Source organism: Dendropsophus ebraccatus, chromosome 1 (assembly GCF_027789765.1).
Source record: "Dendropsophus ebraccatus isolate aDenEbr1 chromosome 1, aDenEbr1.pat, whole genome shotgun sequence".
NCBI lineage: Eukaryota > Metazoa > Chordata > Amphibia > Anura > Hylidae > Dendropsophus > Dendropsophus ebraccatus.
Genome location: NC_091454.1, coordinates 88,462,745 through 88,482,496, shown reverse-complemented (window position 1 = coordinate 88,482,496; position 19,752 = coordinate 88,462,745). Strand labels below are relative to the sequence as shown.

Here is a 19,752-nt window from a genome sequence, read left to right as displayed (position 1 = left end):
TACCATGCTGTGAGAATATTCACTGAAAAATAAAGGAACATTTTTTTCTGCTATATCGGTGAGTGCATGCAGATTTATCTTCTTCTTGAATGTTGTATTCACACTATGTATGACACCGTTCATCTGTAAACCCAGCCGTGTCAAAAAACGGCCGGTGTCAGTGGCCAGTACTGCAGTACCAGCTGGATGAACTTAATTTCTTTAGAATTGGGATGCGGTCGCTTTTGTGCGTCCGCATCCCAATTACGCATAGCACACAATGTGCGAACTGTCAGTGTTGTGCGACCGCTACTTAATGAATCTAGATGTGATGCCCTGTCTTTTCTGGCATCAATATGATGTGTCGGTTATGGAAGGGGTTGTCTGTTCATTCACTACTAAAGTCTTAACACATGATACATACATCATATCCTCTTCAGAAAAGCGTTCATAACTACAACTCCTAGCATGTAGTAAAGGTTTGCAGCTGTTAGGATACTCTAGGTGTTATAGTTTCTCACATTTTAATTAGAGATGAGCGAACCTCAAGCATGCTCGAGTCGATCCGAACCCGAACTTTTGGCATTTGATTAGCGGTGGCTGCTGAAGTTGGATAAAGCCCTAAGGCTATGTGGAAATCATGGATATAGTCATTGGCTGTATCAATGTTTTCCAGACAACCTTAGAGCTTTATCCAAGTTCAGCAGCCCCCGCCAATCAAATGCCGATCGTTTGGGTTCGGATCGACTCGAACCCGAACCCGGTTTACTCATCTCTAATTTTAATGCATCATGGGTGCCTAACATATCCTGAGATCTGAAAACCCACAGAAAACTACAAATCCCAGCATGCACTAAACATATGCTGTTAGTTGTAGTTGGAAAGTCATAATTTCTTTGCACTGAGACTCAGCAATTGAACCTACTATGGACGTATAAGTAAAAATAAAACATTAAAAAAAAGAAAGGAAATACAGGATGGAGACAACCGTCTGCAGCTCCAGCTTGACTGCCCCTTTCCTTTGAGTGGCCCCTCAATGTTCTGGAAACGGGTGGAGGACATTGTCTCCATTAAAATGGGCTTCCTTGTGATGCTGAGGCAGTTTGGACTCCACTACTAGAAGGCCTTAGCACCCCATTGGCAAACTGTATATATTCCGATAAGTTTTGGTGTCACATGTTTTAACAATGTTATTAATGTATTGTCAAAATAAATGTGGCATTCTGTACAAAGACAATATAGTAAGGGTTTTAGATAAAAAATACAGGATGAAAACAACTGTCTGAAGCTTTGGCTCGACTGCCCCTTTCCTTTGAGTGGCCTCTCAATGTTCTGGAAACGGGTGGAGGACATTGTCTCCATTAGAATGGGCTCCCCTGTGATGCTGAGACAGTTTGCACTCCACTACTAGAAGGCCTAGAGGGATGGTGATTTTGGTGTTACATGTTTGCCTAACGTTGCAGAATGTTTATATTGTTATGTAGCAAGCCACTTGGAAGGAAAATATATTTGAATCAATTTTTTTTATTATTTTCACATAATTCATATATTCTATTACGGGGGGGGGGGGGGCATCTATCTAGAAGGGATTATTATGCAAACGTAGGGACTGGGGCAGGCCTAATTTAGGAAGGGCTCAAGTTCCTGCATTAGAAAGCTGGCCTGGGCTGAATGCCGGATGATTCTGTGCTAGAGGGGCAGGGAATGGTGCCGGAAGGGTCCACGTTAGGGATTGGCATGTGCATCAGGTGGGTCTGTGTCAGCGGGTTTGAGCTGGCCTGGGCTAGGAAGGGCTTTGGGTTGGTCCGTATTAGAGGGCTGGGGCAGACCTGGGCAATGTCTTCTGTCCATCAACTGGGTTGTGACTTCGGCTCAGAAGAGATCCCAGCAGAGGGTCCAGGAGCGGTGATCCAGTGCTGGAGAAGCACAGTGAGGTGAGTAATGATAGTTTTCTATGTTCCTTCCCTCACTTAAAAAAATAGTTACCAGTGCCAATCCTCTCATTTAACGCAAGCATACATCATGTGACCTCATATGATATGGAAGATGCTTTGCAGTAGAGAAGTGGTAGAGGATGCACAGATGGTTGGAAAGTTAGTCCTGAATGAGAGACTTAAAGGGGAACTCCGGATAAGAAAAACTTGTTTTCTATTAAAAGTACATTAAAAGTTATATAGATGTGTCTATACAATGTATTACCGTATCTGTACAGTTCTGCCACACTGGTAGCTGATAGAAATCCAGGAAGTAGAAAAAAATGGCCCCTGTGCCAATTCACAATGTCTCCTGCTCCTATCCCCTTAGGAGACAAATCTTCCATGCCTCTGTCTCACATTGTGTGTGTTTGCTGATGATGCAGACAGGGGGCAGGGCGTGATCTCGCTTGGCTCATCATCTCTGACCGAACAGAAGCAGCTGCTGTACTAATTTTATTAATTGTAATGGGTGGGGGCTGTGATGATCACATGAGGGAAAGCATTGCATTCTGGGAAATGCCAAACCAGGAAGAACAGAAACACAAAACAGAGCAAACCCCCCCCCCCCCCCAAACAAATTGATTTTTTATAGTTTCAAAACTGGGATAGACAGGTAAGTAATGCGTTATGCTTCTGAAGAAGTTTCATTTTTTTTACCTCTACCTGGAGTTCCCCTTTAAGACTGGGCAGCAGAATAGGGACCTTTACACACAATGTCACCAACTGAACAGACTGGGCAATAAAAATGTTTTGCAGCCTGGGAGATAACTAAACCTAACAGTCGTTAGATGAAGACCGGATTGGTACAGACATCCATGTTATGCTTTCCATGACTGAATCCTTTGTCATAATTAAATCCTCCTCAGTTACAGAAAGAGCGTATCTCCCGCTGCTGAGCTGTTTACAAAACTCCCATTAACCTCTATGTGAGTGTGATGTAAAACGAGTGAAACAGCCTATTCAGCTTTTCTCATTTGCCAACCAACTATTGCCGCTGCAAGCTGGCTAGACGGAAACTGGAGGTCCTCAGTCCCAGAAGTGGGGCCTGCATCTATCAGACATTTATCCTGCAGATTTGCCATATATCTTGAAGATAAAATATACAGGTATATAAATGTGAACACACGTGCACCAAATTCTAGGGGTTTTCCCATTTCAAAATAGTTGTCCCCTAGCCACAGGATAGGGGACAAGTATGAGATTGCATAGGTCCGACCTCCATGCCTACCGGGGATCTCTCTAACCACGACTCCATTTTGCTATCAATGGAGCCGTAGGTGGTCTGGGACCTGCAACTCCATTCATTCTCTATGGAGCGGCCGGAGAGAGCTGAGTACAGCACTCGGCTCTTTCTAGCGACTCCATAGAGAAAGAATGGAGCTGAGTTCAGCAACTTTTGGAAGCCACATACGTAATAAAAAATAGTGCTGGCTGTGCATGTGTGGTTTGCTCTGTACATTCCAGGAGACAGGTCACCTCTTTCTGGTAATTGATGAGGGTCCCAGTGGTTGGACTCAGCTTGGTATTTCCTATCCTGTGGATAGGGGATAAATTCTGGACAGGGGGCTTCTTTGCTAAAAAGGCGGGGAGGGGGAGGATGAAAGAAATAACGTGCATCTACCTCCCTGGCTCCAGTACTGATGCCCGAATACCGCAGCTCTAGTCCCCGGCCGCTTCCTGGTTAGAGAGAGGATCAGGGACGTGACGTTCCAGCTCCGCTCAGCCAGTGAGTCAGAAGCGAGACCCCAGGGACTGGAGCTGCAGTATACGGGCATCAGCACTAGAGCCGGGGAGGTAAGTGTGTGTTATTTCTTTCATCCTCACCCTCCTCTGTTCATAATTCTCCTTTAGGGTAGCTTCACGCGTACCGGATCTGCAGTGGATTTCACGCTGCGAGTTTGCAGCGAAATCCGCTGCGGATCCTGTAATATGAAGCTGAATGGGTCCCATACACGCAGCAGAACCACTGCGTGTATGGGACCTGGCCCCTTTAACCCCTCGCGGCCGCCCGCCCGCCCCTGAGCATACATTACCTGCTCGGCGCCGTGGCTGTGTGTGACGCTCCCGGCTCCCCTCACTCCCCAGATAGGAATACTTATTTAACAGAACAGTTCCCATACTCACTATCACTAGTGCCAGACATATGCTGCTGCAGTCTGCGGGGAAAATTGATTGATGTGATGATTTGTAAACCTGAAAGGAGTTTGACTCCCGACCCCCATTTGTTTTGTTTTTACTCCAACAACAATGCTGCTATTGACATAAGCAAAAAGGAAGGAAATGAAGTAAAGAATGGACATAACATAAAATGTGTGTTGTTTGTGTTTGCTGTGTGAAAATAAAAGTATAGTGGAAAATGCATGCTTGTCATGCACAGTCGCTCAGTAGTTAGCACTGTTGCCATTCAGTACTGATGTCCTGGTACTCTGCATAGTGTAGCATTGGCATGTACTCTACTTTGTACATGTGCTCTGGTTTTTACCATAATTTTCTCAGGATATTTTTTGTTCTCTATTTTTACCTTTTTCATAGTACTTTTTTCCTTCTTACCAGTTTTCCTTACCAAAGCCAGGAATGGATTTCAAAAGAGGAGAAATCTCAGTCTTTCCTTTATGACCTGTTCTCTGTTTATAGGCCGTTCCTGGCTTTGGCTTAAAAAATCTGTCAGATAAACTCTTTGTGTAAAGGCACCCTTAAAGTGTCCGGTGATCACTTTTTTTTTGTGTGGCTTTATCGTTATCGGCCGCACATCTCCCTGTGTAAAAAGATAACAATATATTTGAATGGCCACAAGAACGATACAGTTATCATTCGTGTAGCCCAACCACGCATGTAGCCATGCCTTCTAAAAGCACTGCAATCGATCGCTGATCTCGCTTACGATCTTGTTCCATATTGGCTGTGTAAAAGGACCGTATGTTGGACTGATGTGAGAGCTTATAATCTAAGTCCACTGGTCCACTGACATTATTACAGATAACATTGATTCTCATAACAACCCTCAGTGAAAGGGTGTGATATACTGTATATTATTGAATTTTGTGTGTTAGAGTGGATTCACAATCCATGCATGGATAACTGGGTCTGAGAAAAAGTGAAATAAAAAAAAACAACAAAATATTAAAATATCACCAGATTCACACAACTACAAGCAATAAACTCTACTGTATTGTCTCTAAACCTGTGGCTCGCCTGCTTTTGCAAAACTACAACAAACACCATTCTCCCGCTGGTGCTGAACTACAACTCCCATCATGTCCAGAGAGCATGATGTGAATTGTAGTATTGCAACAGCTGGAGAGCCACATGCTGCAGGGGCCTTGAGTATAAGTGCCACCATATAAGATTTATCACATCTATAACAACCTGTCCAATATGTTCCTGACATCATTATGTATCATTGGTTATGCTGACAATGTAACACTGGGACAAGAGAATTGCTCTGGTGTGGCATAACTCCTCCTATGCAATGTGGCACTGGCATTATGTGAGCACTGGAAACTTTGAACTATAAGTATAGTGTCTCCTTGCTAGTGGGGGAGGGTGCTGTTTTATACCCATGTTACAGATAGGAGGTATAGCTGTTTGTACATGTACACAGCATATGATGATGCCAGTGTTTGCACATCCTGGCACATGATGCTGGCTGCTGCACTTGACACCAGGTCCTGTATGCTGATCCGAAATCCCGGCTCCCGCCCTTCCTTTCCTCCCCAGCAGCACATGGCTCCTCCCTGCACAGCCGGGCTCCGCTTACCTGACCCCGGCACGGGCGGCGGCGGCGGAGTGCTGGACATGGCAGCAGGATAGCCCCGGCCGTCTGCTACAGGTGGGTATGCTCAGCTATGTACTGCGCCACTGCTAGGATGGCGTGTGCTGGAGCAGGACAGGATGGGCAGCGCTGCGGGAGGAAACTTACTAGAGAATGTGGAGAGGAAATGCCAGAAGTGTGTGCTAGTACTTGTGTTACTAGGGGCTATCAGTGCTGGACTATCCCCCATAGACCAGGTATGGAGGACAGGACAAAGTCATCCCCTTCCATGTATACTGGTGGGCAGTGATGCCATGTTAACCAGTGTATGTGCCCTATCTAGACTACTACTTGACATTTAAAGCAGCCAGCTGTTACATGTAATATAATAGACAATGTGTAGTTTTGCATATAGTATGTATATTTAATACAAGTCTTGATATAAAATGTGCTGTTTTTAGATGCACCTGTTACTACAGTGGCTGTGTGCTACATGGATTAGGCACCCCGCTGTCCTACAAGGGAACTGGTGGTGGTGAACAAACAAGGCCAGACCTTTACATTGTCCCGTCACAGCCGGCTGTGGTAAACCCCCTCTCTTTGGGGCTTGAATGTTTATGTATATATCTATATGATAATGAGGATAAAGCAGTCTGTTATATTTCTATTGTATGGAATTATCTATTTGTATAATCTAATATTATTTTCAATATTTTTACCTAAATATTATTTTTTCTGTACACAGATATTATAGTGATGGACTGTATCCGGCTACATTTCTTAAAGAACAAAAACACAGTGTACAGACATCTGGGATCATTTGTTCAGTGTGCCCGTCTCCTTCCCCTGGCACCCCACCCATCCTGCCAGGTGATCTAGGAAAGTTGACGTGCATGCCTGCAAGCTGCTGCAGGTGGACTGACTGGAGACGTCACTTTTCTTTTTCACCTGTCGTACAAGTTACTGAAGAAAAGTTGCCAGACAGGTTTCAACCAACGTGACTCAAAAAGAAGGGGAGAGTAAATAAAGGTGGCAGCACAGGAGTGAGGACATAGTAATGAAAAGAGCTCCGCTCCCTCCCTACCACTGTGAATAGTACATTCCCGGAACTATCTCAGTACCTAAAAGTTGGGTCTGCTTGTGGAGAATCAGAACAGAACTAGACTGGTATAATTATGTTTGCTCTTTCCAGCCTTCTTTCTGGATGAAATGGGCATGTACTGAAACCATGTCTTCTCAGGTAACTCAGGAGGAGAATGGGGAAGACTCTATCTATGATGAATTATGTATAGATGATGAGAGTGATTTTTTCGTCAATAACTCTCACCCTGACTCGGGGTTCCCACAAAACTTAAATGTGTGGCCTAACAATTACCCAGTGGTCTGGCCACTTCCATCTCCTGAAGAGCTTGAGTCACCGACACTTCCTAGTGAGAACTCATGTGGAAGAGAGAGTACTGATGATGCCAGCTGTAACTATCCAAAGGAAGTACGCAGCCGCACCTCGTCCCTGGTAAATGGATTACTTACAGAACTCTATGACACTTATCGGAATGGGTCTGGATCTGCTCTTGGCCTATATCATGACAGTGTGGACAGCTCAACTGAGGCATCAGGGTCAGATGCCTTTCTAAGCAGGAGTAACCCTGAGTCTGGTTTCTTGTTAGAACTTTCAGAGAAGCCGAGCCGCAGGCATCAATTACAGTTTCTGAGGAAGAAAGGTAAGCGTAAAAGACAAATGCATACATACCATTGTATATCCATAAAGGCCTTAGCCACACATTGCACACATTTTGCTCTGAGATGGTAGCTATAGAAACTGGTTATTTTTCCCCTACTGAACTGGTTAGATCGGCAGAAATGTCCATGGCAGTATCAAAATGAACCTGTCAGGATTCAAAAACACGTTCCATATACAGTAGTGCCTTGGATTACAAGCATAATTCGTTCCGGGACCGTGCTTGTCATCCAAATCCACTCTTAAACCAAAGCAAATTTTCCCATAAGAAATCATAGAAATGAGGACAATTGGTTCCACACCCCAAAATAATGGTTTATTATTCTGAATAACATGTAAAACAAATGAAACAAACATTCAGAAACTGCAGAATATGTAATATTATAAGTTACTGTACAGTAATGGAAAGGATGGGGAACACAAGGGCTGACCGAGACTGCAGGGAGCATGAAGGAATGAGCAGCGCAGATGTGGGCACAAACATGCAGCGCTCTCTGTGCGGGGAGAGAGGGGTTACAGCTATGAAGAGATTACCTCCACTGTCCTGTCCCCTGATGTAAGCCCCAGCCTGAAGTGGTTCTGCTATGATTTGGAAGGTGAGGGAGAGTTCCTGGTCCAGAGTACAGTGTGTGTATGTGTGTGTGTGTGTGGGAGGGGGGGGGGCAAAATAATAAACAATGTAGATTTATCTGACAGATTTTTAAAGCCAAAGCTAGGAATGGATTTGAAAGGAAGAGAAATCTCAAGCCCATATATATTACAAAGATTCGCTATAACAATCGTTGGCTAGCGATAAGCAGATTCTGGAGTTATTACATTCACTGATTACTGTTATGAACAATTGTTTTTACGTCGTTATATGGTCGTTAATCGTTCCTCAGGACAACCCACACAACATGGCGAATGACTTATTGCGCGAACAAATATGCGAACAATCGGCGAAAGACTAAAATGAATGATTTTTCATTCGCTGTTTGATCGTTGGGTGTTATTACATGGACAGATAATTGCTCATTTTCGATCGTTTTAGCAAATTTTAAACTATTATCACTCCGAGTAGTCTGTTTTTGTAGTCTGTTCCTGGCTTTTGCTTACCTATCCTCATGCCCCATATCACTCCTGGGTCCCGCTGACTCCTGACAGTTTCCTGCAGCTCTCCTAGCTGCAACCACATGTTCAGCCAATCAGTGATTGGGTTACAACACCACTTAAGTCACTGACTGGCTGAACTGCTGAACTGACTTGGCAGTGTTAGTAAAGTAGCACTTAGCCTTAGGGCGGGTTCACACTACGGAATTCTCGCGGACAAGGTCCGCGGAATTCCGTCAGCTGTCCGCCCGCACGGGCACGCGCTTTTCCGCCGGCCCCATAGACACTTCTTTCAGCGTATAGCGGAATACGCCGGCCCATAGAATGGTGTCTATGGGGCTGGCGGAAAGGCGCCCAGATGTGCGGGCGGACAGCTGACGGAATTCCGCGGACATTGTCCGCGAGAATTCCGTAGTGTGAACCCGCCCTTAAAGAGGTTATTCGGGGGACTTTTCTATAAATTAGCCTTGCATTGACTTCAGTAAATGTTGTATATTCTATATACACTTTGATACTTTATTTCTATCTTCTCTTGTGTCCTCAGTCACATGACCACTCTGTTTTGGAGCTCACTGCTTTGTAATGATGCAGGGAGCTGTGACAGTTCAGTCCGTGACATGTAGGCTGTATATACAGAACATGTGTTTGCAGCTTCAGAGTATAGGCTGAGTAAGTGCACGTCACAGATCTGAACTGTCTGTAGCATTGTATGTTGTGTATGGCCATTGTATAGTGGTCCCTCAAATTACAATATTAATTGGTTCCAGGATGACCATTGTATGTTGAAAAATATTGTATCTTGAGACCAATATTCTATAGGAAACTGGTTATTGGTTCTGACAACTCCAAAATGTCTAATCAAAAGGAGCAAAAACAAAAGAAATGGATGCATTTTGATTTTTTTTTTTTTTTTTATAATGGAAGTCGATGAAAAAACAGATCAAAACGGATGCACACAAATGCAAAAAAACTGATTGCAAAAATGCTGTGTGAACCCATCTCCAATACCACAAAAACAAACTGAGGAATGAATAGAGTTGTTTGTGGAAGGAAGCAGCTATGTTTTACCAATACTGGAAACCCTTGTAACCTGTCCGTTATGAGACAATTTTCATTGACTTGGCAAAAAGCAGTGGAGACCTGAATGACTATTCTCATTACTATTAGGGTGTGTTTACACAGAGAGATTTATCTGACAGATTTCTGAAGCCAAAGTCAGGAATGGGTTTGAAAAGAGGAGAAATCTCAAGCCTGTATTTATTATACGTAGCGATTATTATTCAAAGATTCGCTATGATGATCGTTCGCTAGCGATAACTAGATTCTGAAGTTATTACATTCACTGATTACTGTTCTGAACAATTGTTTTTACGTCGTTATATGGTCGTTAATCGTTACTCAGGACAACCTACACAACATGTTTTATTGGTGAACGAACTATTGCACAAGCAAATATGCGAACAATCGGCGAACTACCAGCGATAATTTTTAAACATGTTAAAAGACAAATAAACGATTTTTCATTCTTTCTTTGATTGATTGTTAGGTGTTATTACACGGACAGATAATCACTCATTTTTGATCGTTTTAGTGAATTTTAAGCTATTATCGTTCCGTGTAGTCCTTTTTTTTGTAGTCTGTCCCTGGCTTTTGCTTAAAAGATCTGTCAGAAATCTCTGTGTAAATTCACCCTTTGTCTCCCTTCTCGTTCCTATTTGTTACTTGGTGTTCTCCTAGAGACTATACAACAGATGTTCACCTAACCTTGGTATGCTTTATAAATATTGAGTAACACACAAGCCTTTTCTGCTAAATTAGTGCCAGCTTTATTAACCCCTGCATTGTTTCCTATAAACCAAGTGTAGGTTAACATGTTATGCTGTTTGTGTGCATATTTATTAAATCAATACTGTTCAAGTCCCCCAGAAGCTAAATGAATCTTTTGTCTCTGGTTTACAAGTATTAGAAGAGAACTTGGACACACCAGTCAGTATAGGGTGTATGTTTGCAGTAACACCTTACGGAACTGCTGCAGCCTTGTCACCCAATAGGATGATATGGAGTCATCTCACAGTATATGAAAGGAAGTCTATTGGCTTGTTCACAGAGGTGTGACACTCAGCAACCCTCTTAGTGAATGGAGATAGCTGTATATACTGCTGCAGCACTCTCAACTATCATACTAGAAAAAGAGAGAGAGAGAGGCACATGTTGTAAAATAGTTGCAGGGGCCAGATATAATTCAGCTTGCTTATTATTACTGAAATTAGGATTTATAGTGTCACTGTTGTTTGGAAAAACTTTTTATATGACACAGACACGTCTCAAAAATTGTGATCGGTCTGGGTCTGAGTATTCAGATTGGGAGAACGAGCCAGGAGAGGACAGAGCTACATCTCCTTAGACTTACATTATGAGCCCAACTCTTTTTTTTTTTTTTTTTTTTTTTTTTTTCTAACACAGAGCTGGAGCGAACCATACTGCAGTGTGTCCTCTCCCGATCAGTATGGGTCTGAACACTCAGACCCAGACCAATCAATACTTTTGACGTGTATCTGACATGTCAAATTTTTTTTCCCAAACAGTGACACTTTAAAGTTCTGTTTTATTGCGCCTGTATAAGCTTGTTGGACATTGTGTTCTGGAATCATGAGCATTAAAGGGCTTTTACAAGGCCCAAATATTATGCAAAATTTTTTTACATTTTGTTGATTTTGAACGATAATCTTCTGGTGTAAGCGTGGCAATTATCAAACTACGAACGAATGTCATTCATATGTCTTTGATCACATCTTTTGAGCTGATCTCAAAATCATTATTAATCTCTCTTAAATCAGTGTAAACAATCATCGGTCACCATGTATAGATGTGAACGCAATTGCGATCATTCAAGTATGTGTGTTATATAGATACAAATGCTATTACGATTGCATTAACAACTTTTTATAGTGATTTTAAATGCCTATTGTTTAAAGGAAAAATCATCGCTGCTTCTTCGCTAAATAAAAATTAACAGATTTGGTATCGCTGCGTGCCTAATTGGCCAAACTATTAAATCATCACATTCCTAATCTTGTATGGTAAACCGCGTAAGCGCAAAAACCCGCCAAAGTGCAAACTTGTGCATTTTTGTTTACTTCAAATCCAGAAAAAATTTAATAAAAAGTGATCAAAAAGTCACATATGCGCAAAGAAGGTAACGATAGAAAGAACACATCATGGCACAAAAATCACACCTCACACAGCCCCATAGACCAAACAGTAAAAGTGTTATAAGGATGGAAATAGAGCAATTTTAAACACTTTTTTTTTTTAAAGGTTTTAATTTTTTAAAAGCATTCAGATAAAATAAAATTTATGCAAGTTAAAGTAGACCTGTCACCCCCCGTGCCGGGGTGACAGGCTCCCGGCCCCCCGTTACAGCCCCCTATACTCACCTGATCCCGCCGGGTCCCGCTTCTGATCCGGTCAGGTCACGAAGATATGAGCGCCTGGCGCGTGTGCGCTCACAGGAGAGTCCGACCCTCATAGAGAATGAATGGGGAGTCCAATGCTCCATCATTCTCTATGGGCATCGGACTCTCCTGTGAGCACGCGGCGGGTTTCGGGCGCTCATATCTTCGTGACCCGACCGGATCAGGAAGCAGGACCCGGCGGGATCAGGTGAGTATAGGGGGCTGTAACGGGGGGTGACAGGTCCTCTTTAAATATAGTAGTAATCATAATGATTTGAGGAACATAGATTACATGTCAGTTTTACAATAGGCGAACGGCGTAAACACAAAACCCCTCAAAATAAAAAGAATTGCACCTTTTTTTTTTCCAATTTCACTGTGCATATAATTTTTTTTCTGGGTTTGCAGCATATTTTATGGAAAAATTAAGTCTGTAATTTGTATAATTTGTGTCGCAAAAAAATAAGGGCTCATGTGGGTCTGTAGGTGAAAATACACAAGCGCAGTGGCCTTTTAAACACGAGGAGGAAAAAACAAAAGCTCAAAAATGAAAACTTAACCCCTTCACGTCAGTAACATGTATATATAAGTTCCTATTACGTTCCTATTGCACATACCCCATGCAGTAGGAATGTATATATACGTTCCTGTTACTGACCGAAACGGTGGTCACTAATGGGCCGGTGCCACCACTGTATTTCATCTCCCCCCACCGTGAATCCACGGTGGGGGGAGATGAAATAAGTAAAATCAGACCCCAGATCAGCCCCCCTAGTGCCCCGGTAACTAACCCCCCCCCTCCCCGCGGCGGCCATCAGATCCAAGATGGCCGCCGCCATCACTGTGAACAGAGTATATCTGTTCACAGTGATCTCCTAGTAAAAATGAATGAAACACCCATGCTCTCCGCCCACCTAACCCTGTGGGGTCCCGGTACAAGCGATCAGCGGTATATACTATATACCGCTGATCGCTTGTACCATGTGCTCCAGGCACTTTTTATCCCCTGTCACCATAAATGATTGGTGACAGGGGATAAAAAGTGAGTGTCACCCCCCCCCCCTATCCCATATACTAACCTGATCCTGGAGCTCCTTCCTCCTCGACGTCCTGGCTGGTTATGAAGTGCGCATGCGCTCCACAACCAGCCAACTCTGAAAATTTAAAGTGACAGAGACCAGTTTGATATGATATCACAGTAATAGTAATACAGAGAAGATGAATGTATAAAGTACAAAAAGTGACAAACCTACAAAAAAATAAAACACACACTTTTTATTATAGTAATAATTGCAGTTTACTCCCAAATTACCCCTAACCCCCCAGATTACCCGTAACCACCCCAGGTTGTCCGTAATCACGTCAGATTGCCCGTAACCACCGCACGTTGCCAGTGACCCCCTCCAGATTGTCCGTAATCACCCCAGATTGCCTGTAACCACCCCAAATTACATGTACCCACCCCAGATTACCTATAAGCACTTCAGTCTATCCATAACAATTCTAGATTGTCTGTAACCCCTCCAGGTTGCCCGTAACCACCGCAGGTTGCGCATAACCCCCCAGGTTGCCCGTAATCCTGCCAGATTACATGTAACCCCCCAGATTGCACGCAACCACCGCACGTCGCGCCTCTGACCACCGCACGTCGCGCCTCTGACCACCGCACGTCGCGCCTCTGACCACCGCACGTCGCGCCTCTGACCACCGCACGTCGCGCCTCTGACCACCGCACGTCGCGCCTCTGACCACCGCACGTCGCGCCTCTGACCACCGCACCTCGCCTCTAACCACCGCACCTCGCCTCTGACCCCCTCCAGATTGCCCGTAACCACGCCAGATTACAGGTACCCACCTCAGATTACCTATAAGCACTTCAGTTTATCCGTAACCACAGCAGGTTGCCTGTAACCACCCCAGATTGTCCGTAACCACCCCACGTTGCCCGTAACCACAGCAGGTTGCCTGTAATCACCCTAGATTGTCTGTAACCACCCCAGGTTGCCTGTAACCCCCAGGTTGCCTGTAACCACCCCAGGTTGCCGTAACCACAGCAGGTTGCCCGTGACCACCCCATGTTGACCGTAACCACCCCAGATTACCCGTAACCACCCCACATTACCTGTAATCTCATTTTTTTATTTTATTTTAGTAACTGCGCTATTCTAATAACTATTACTAGCTGCGGTTTTGCTCCAGCAAATTGGCGCTCCTTCCCTTTTGAGCCCTGCTGTGTGCCCATACAGTGGTTTACGCCCACATATGGGGTACCGTTGTACTCAGGAGAACCTGCGTTACAGATTTTGGGGTACATTTTTCTTTCTCCAGTTCCTTGTGAAATTTAGAAATTTCAAACTAAACCAACATATTATTGGAAAAATTATAGTTTTTTAATTTTTACTTGCCAATTTTGAACACTTTCCTCTAATACCTGTGGGGCCAAAATGCTCATCCTACCCCAAGATGAATTCTTTGAGGGGTGTACTTTCCAAAATGGGATGACTTTTTTTTGGGGGGGGGGGGGGTCTATTCTGTAGACATTACATGGGCACTGCAAACGCACCTGGCGCTCAGAAACTTCTTCTGAAAAATCTGCACGAAAATGCTAATTGGCGCTCCTTCCCTTCTGAGCCCGGCTGTGTGCCCATGCAATGGTTTATGCCCACATATGGGGTACCGTTCTACTCAGGAGAACCTGCGTTACAGATTTTGGGGTGAATTTTCTCTCCTGTTCCTCGTGAAATTTGAGAAATTTCAAACTAAAGGAACATATTATTGGAAAAATTCGAGTTTTTCATTTTTACGGTCTACTTTTGAATACTTTCCTCTAATACCTGTGGGGTCAAAATGCTCACCACACCCTAAAATGAATTCTTTGAGGGGTGCACTTTCCAAAATGGGGTGACTTATGGCGAGATTTTACTCCGCTGGCACTACAGGGGCTCTGCAAACACACCTGGCGCTCAAAAACTTCTTCAGCAAAATCTGCATTGAAAAAGCTAATTGGCGCTCCTTCCCTTCTGAGCCCCGCTGTGTGCCCATGCAGTGGTTTATGCCCACATATGAGGTACCTTTTTACTCAGGAGAACCTGCGTTACAAATTTTGGAGTACTTTTTTTTTTTTCCTTGTTCCTCGTGAAATTGAGAAATTTCAAACTAAACGAACATATTAATGGAAAAATTCGAGTTTTTCATTTTTACTGTCTAATTTTGAATACTTTCCTCTAACACCTGTGGGGTCAAAATGCTCATCCTACCCCAAGATGAATTCTTTGAGGGGTGTACTTTCCAAAATGGGGTGACTTATGGCGAGATTTTACTCTGATGGCACTGCAGGGGCACTGCAAACGCACCTGGCGCTCAGAAACTTCTTCAGCAAAATCTGCAATGGAAAACCTAATTGGCGCTCCCTTTCTTCTGAGCCCCGCTGTGTGCCCATACAGTGGTTTACGCCCACATATGTGGTACCGTAGTACTCAAGAGAACCTGCGTTACAAATTTTGGGGTGCTTTTTCTCTCATGTTCCTTTTGAAAATGAGAAACTTTCATCTAAACGTATATATTATTGGAAAATTTTAATTTTTCATTTTTTTACTGCCTGAGGCTGGGTTCACACTATGTATATTTCAGTCAGTATTGTGGTCCTCATATTGCAACCAAAACCAGGAGTGGATTGAAAACACAGAAAGGCTCTGTCCACACAATGTTATAATTGAGTGGATGGCCGCCATTTAATGGCAAATATTTGCTGTTATTTTAGAACAACGGCTGTTGTATTGAAATAATGGCTGTTATTTACTGTTATATGACGGCCATCCACTCAATTTCAACATTGTGTGAACAGATCCTTTCTGTGTTTTCAATCCACTCCTGGTTTTGGTTGCAATATGAGGACCACAATACTGACTGAAATATACGTAGTGTGAACCCAGCCTAATGGTGAATACTTTCCTCCAGGCCCTGTAGGGTTAAAATGCTCATTATACCCCTAGATTATTTCTTTAAGGTATGTAGTTTACAAAATGGGGTCACTTATGGGGGTTTCCAGTATACAAACCTCCTAAATCAACTTAAAAAAAAGAACTGGTCCCTAAAAAAATCGGTTTTGGAAACTTTCACGAAAATGTGGTAATTTGCTGATAAATTTCTAAGTCCTGTAACACCCTAAAAAAGTAAAATATGTTTATGAAATGAAGCCAGAATAAAGAGGACATATCGGTAATGTGACTTAGTAACTAATTTATGTGATACGAATTTCTTTTTTTAGAAGCAGAGAATTTCAAAGTTCATAAAATACTAATTTTCAAATTTTTCATGATATTTTGATGTTTTTCACAAAAAACACACAAAGTAGTGACCAAATTTTGCCACTAACATAAAGTACCATATGTGACGAAAAAACAATCTCCAAATCTCTAGCATACGTTAAAGCATCACTGAGCTATAAGCGCATAAAGTGACAGGTCAGATTTTGAAAAATGAGCCTGGTCTTTTAGGTGCAAATAGGCTTGGTCTTAAAGGGGTTAAAGGGTTAGCTGCAGATGACAGGAAGCTGGGCATGGAGCAGGTAGCATACAGTCGTTGGTTGGTGACTGCTTCCCTCCTCGCTTGTAATGCATGGCTTGATCGCTACATGTGTATGTTTTATTTTGGTCTATGTACGTTCCCTCAGAATTGTAAAGTGCTGCAAAATCTGTTGGCGCCATATACAGTGGTTTGCAATAAATTAGAATATCAACAGTTTTTTTTTTTTTTTTTTTTCAGTAACTCAATTCAAAAAGTGGCCTCATATATTCTATAGTGATTACATACAGAGTGAACTTTTTCAAGCGTTTATTTCTGTTAAAGTTGATGATTATGGATTACAGCCAAGAAAAACCCAAAAGTCAAAGTCAGTATTTTATAAAACTAGAATATTATCTAAAACCAACTGAATAAAAAATTTTTAACACAGAAATGTCGACCAAATCAAAAGTCTGTACAGTAAATGCCCTCAATACTTGGTCGGAGCACTTTTGCATGAATGACTGCGTCAATGCGGCAATGTGGCATGGAGGCGATCAGCGTATGGCACTGCAGAGGTGTTATTGAAGCCCAGGTTGCTTTGATAGTGGCCTTCAGCTCGTCTGCATTGTTGGGTCTGGTGTCTTTCATCTTCCTCTTGACAATACCCCATAAATTCTCTATGGGGTTAGGGTCTGGCGAGTTTGCTGACCAATCCAGCACAGTGATGCTGTGGTTAGTAAACCAGGTATTGGTACTTTTGGCAGTGTGGACATGTGCCAGATCCTGCTGGAAGAAGAAAATTCCATCTCCAAAAATCTTTTCAGCACAGGGTAGCATGAAGTGCTCTAATATTTCCTGGTAGACGGCAGCGTTGACTTTGGTGTTGATGAAACACAGTGAACCTACACCAGCAGATGTGGGGACATGGCTCCCCAAACCATCACTGATTGTGGAAACTTCACTTTAGACCTCAAGCAGCTTGGATTGTGTGCCTCTCCACTCTTCCTCCAGACTTTGGGACCTTGATTTCCAAATGAAATGCAAAATTTACTTTAATCTGAAATCAGCATCTTGGACCACTGATCGACAGTCCAGGTCGTCTTTTCCTTGGCCCAGATAAGATACTTTAGGCATTGTTTATTGGTCAGGAGTGGCTTGACACATGGAATGCAACACTTGTAACAACGCTTTTGAAGCACTGACTCCAGCAGCAGTCCACTCTTTGTGAATCTATCCCAAATTTTTGAATGGCATTTTTGTTACAGTCCTGTTAAGACTGCTGTTCTCCCGGTTGCTTGTGCACCTTTTTCCACCACACTTTTTTCTTCCACTCAAACTTTCCATTAGTATGCTTTGATAAAGCACTCTGAGAACAGCCAGCTTCTTTAGCAATGAACTATTGTGGCTTACCCTCCTTGTGGAGTATGTGAATGACTGCCTTCTGGACATCTGTCAAGTCAGCAGTCTTCCCCATGATTGTGTTGCATACTGAACCAGACTAAGGGACCTTTTATAACACTTAGGAAGCCATTGCAGGTGTTTTGGGTTAAATATTCTAATTTTCTAAAATACTGACTTTTGGGTTTTTCTTGTCTGTAATCCATAATCATCAACTTTAACATAAATAAATGCTTGAAAAAGTTTACTCTGTATGCAATGACTATAGAATATATGAGGTCACTTTTTAAATTGAATTACTAAAAAAATAACTTTGTTGAAATTCTAATTTATTGCAAATCACTGTAAATAATAATTATTATGACATAATCAGTGGCGTCACCACCAAGCTGCAGCTTGAAGCTCACAGTATGGAACAACACTTCAATGTACTGTATTGTGTTTATTTCAGTGGGACGCTGAATAGTTATTGACACCTTGCATACATGTGAGGCGTGTGGCATGTCACAGGCGCTATGAAACACCCCCTGTCGCCTCTGGCTTCTTACTGCATGGATAAAGACAAACCCTGCTCCTACAAAACCATAGATTGGTAAATGCTACAGATTTACCCAGGTAAAATCTGCATTGGAAATACAGTACTAGGTAAGTGGATGAGGTTTTACAAACCGCATCCACAAGCTGTGTACCCAAACCAGAAAGAGGTACACATCTTTCTATTGTAGTTTTCAATGTGTTGGCTCCACTCCCGGTTTTAGCTAACATTAGTGGGCAAAATACTGGGGGGGGGGGGAACCGACATTTATCAAACTGGTATAAAGTACAATTTTCTTAGTTTCCTCTAGCAACCAATCAGATTTCACCTTTCATTCCTCACAGACTCTTTTGAAAATGAAAGGTGGAATCTGGTTGCTAGGGGCAACTAAGACAATTCTACTTTACACCAGTTTGATAAATCTCCTCCTGTGTGTGAACCTCCTCAGTCAATGCACATGTGTATGCAGAGAATTTGGACACTTTTCTTGCCCGAGGCTTCATCATAATCTTTTCACTCTCTGATACATAGTTTATTCTAGAAATGATCGTATGTGAATTTCATTTTCAATGACACGTGGCATCTTGCATGGAAATTCTTAGAATATTCTTTCTTCCTTTATTAGTCTTTGACAGATATATCTGGTAATGCTTAGATATACATATATGCTGTAAACCCATAGTAACAAGACATGCATTATTCACTTAGTAGTTAGCAGTATATACATTAAAGCTTAGTTTTTATAGTGGTGCTGAATGCTAGTAAACAGCCTTCAGTACAGAACAGTGAAGCAAATCGTATATTGCATGTAACCTTCAGAGAGAGAGGTTTCTATAAAATATACTGTGTTGTTTTTTGGGGCACGATGTTCTTGTAACCATGACATCAGATCAAGTGAGGAAGGCCACCATATGTTACAAGAAACCCTGATGTGTCTGATAAGTGGCTGTGTTACTTAGATAAATTATGCTGAATGAGCTTTCTATGCATCACATTTGTGTTGCGGATTGTTCTTCTCTTGTAAGACTCCATTTAATGGCATACTTGACCAACACATTGTATCTTATTTAGAAGCTATGAGCAGAGTTTACTGATCACTTCCTACTCTGTACTGTCTCTATTTTATCTGTGCTAAAGAGAACCAAACAGATGTTTCATGCTGTCCGAACCTATTGATACACATAGAACAAAAGATGTGTCACTCAAGGCGAAGGGGCAGGATAGCAACTGCTGGGAACAGATTCCCATAACAACCTACACTAAAACGTTTATAAGGATAGGTTTGCATTGCCCGTTAGGGGGCCATTGCTGAGTTCAGAGGATCA

General features: G+C 42.6%; 1 protein-coding gene across 3 annotated transcripts in view; it reads left to right on the top strand.

Annotated features, from left to right (window-relative positions):
- Positions 1 to 19,752, top strand: part of TBC1D30 (TBC1 domain family member 30) — a 116,007-nt gene that overhangs the window by 49,987 nt on the left and 46,268 nt on the right. For 2 of the 3 annotated variants that reach the window (XM_069974636.1, XM_069974615.1), the window contains exons 1-2: positions 5,677 to 5,784; positions 6,452 to 7,427. In XM_069974636.1, coding sequence (XP_069830737.1) covers positions 6,911 to 7,427 — 517 coding nt within the window. In that variant the 5' untranslated portion in view covers positions 5,677 to 5,784; positions 6,452 to 6,910. Of the gene's footprint in view, positions 1 to 5,676; positions 5,785 to 6,451; positions 7,428 to 19,752 lie in introns of those variants that run through there. The other variant, XM_069974626.1, reaches the window with a different exon arrangement.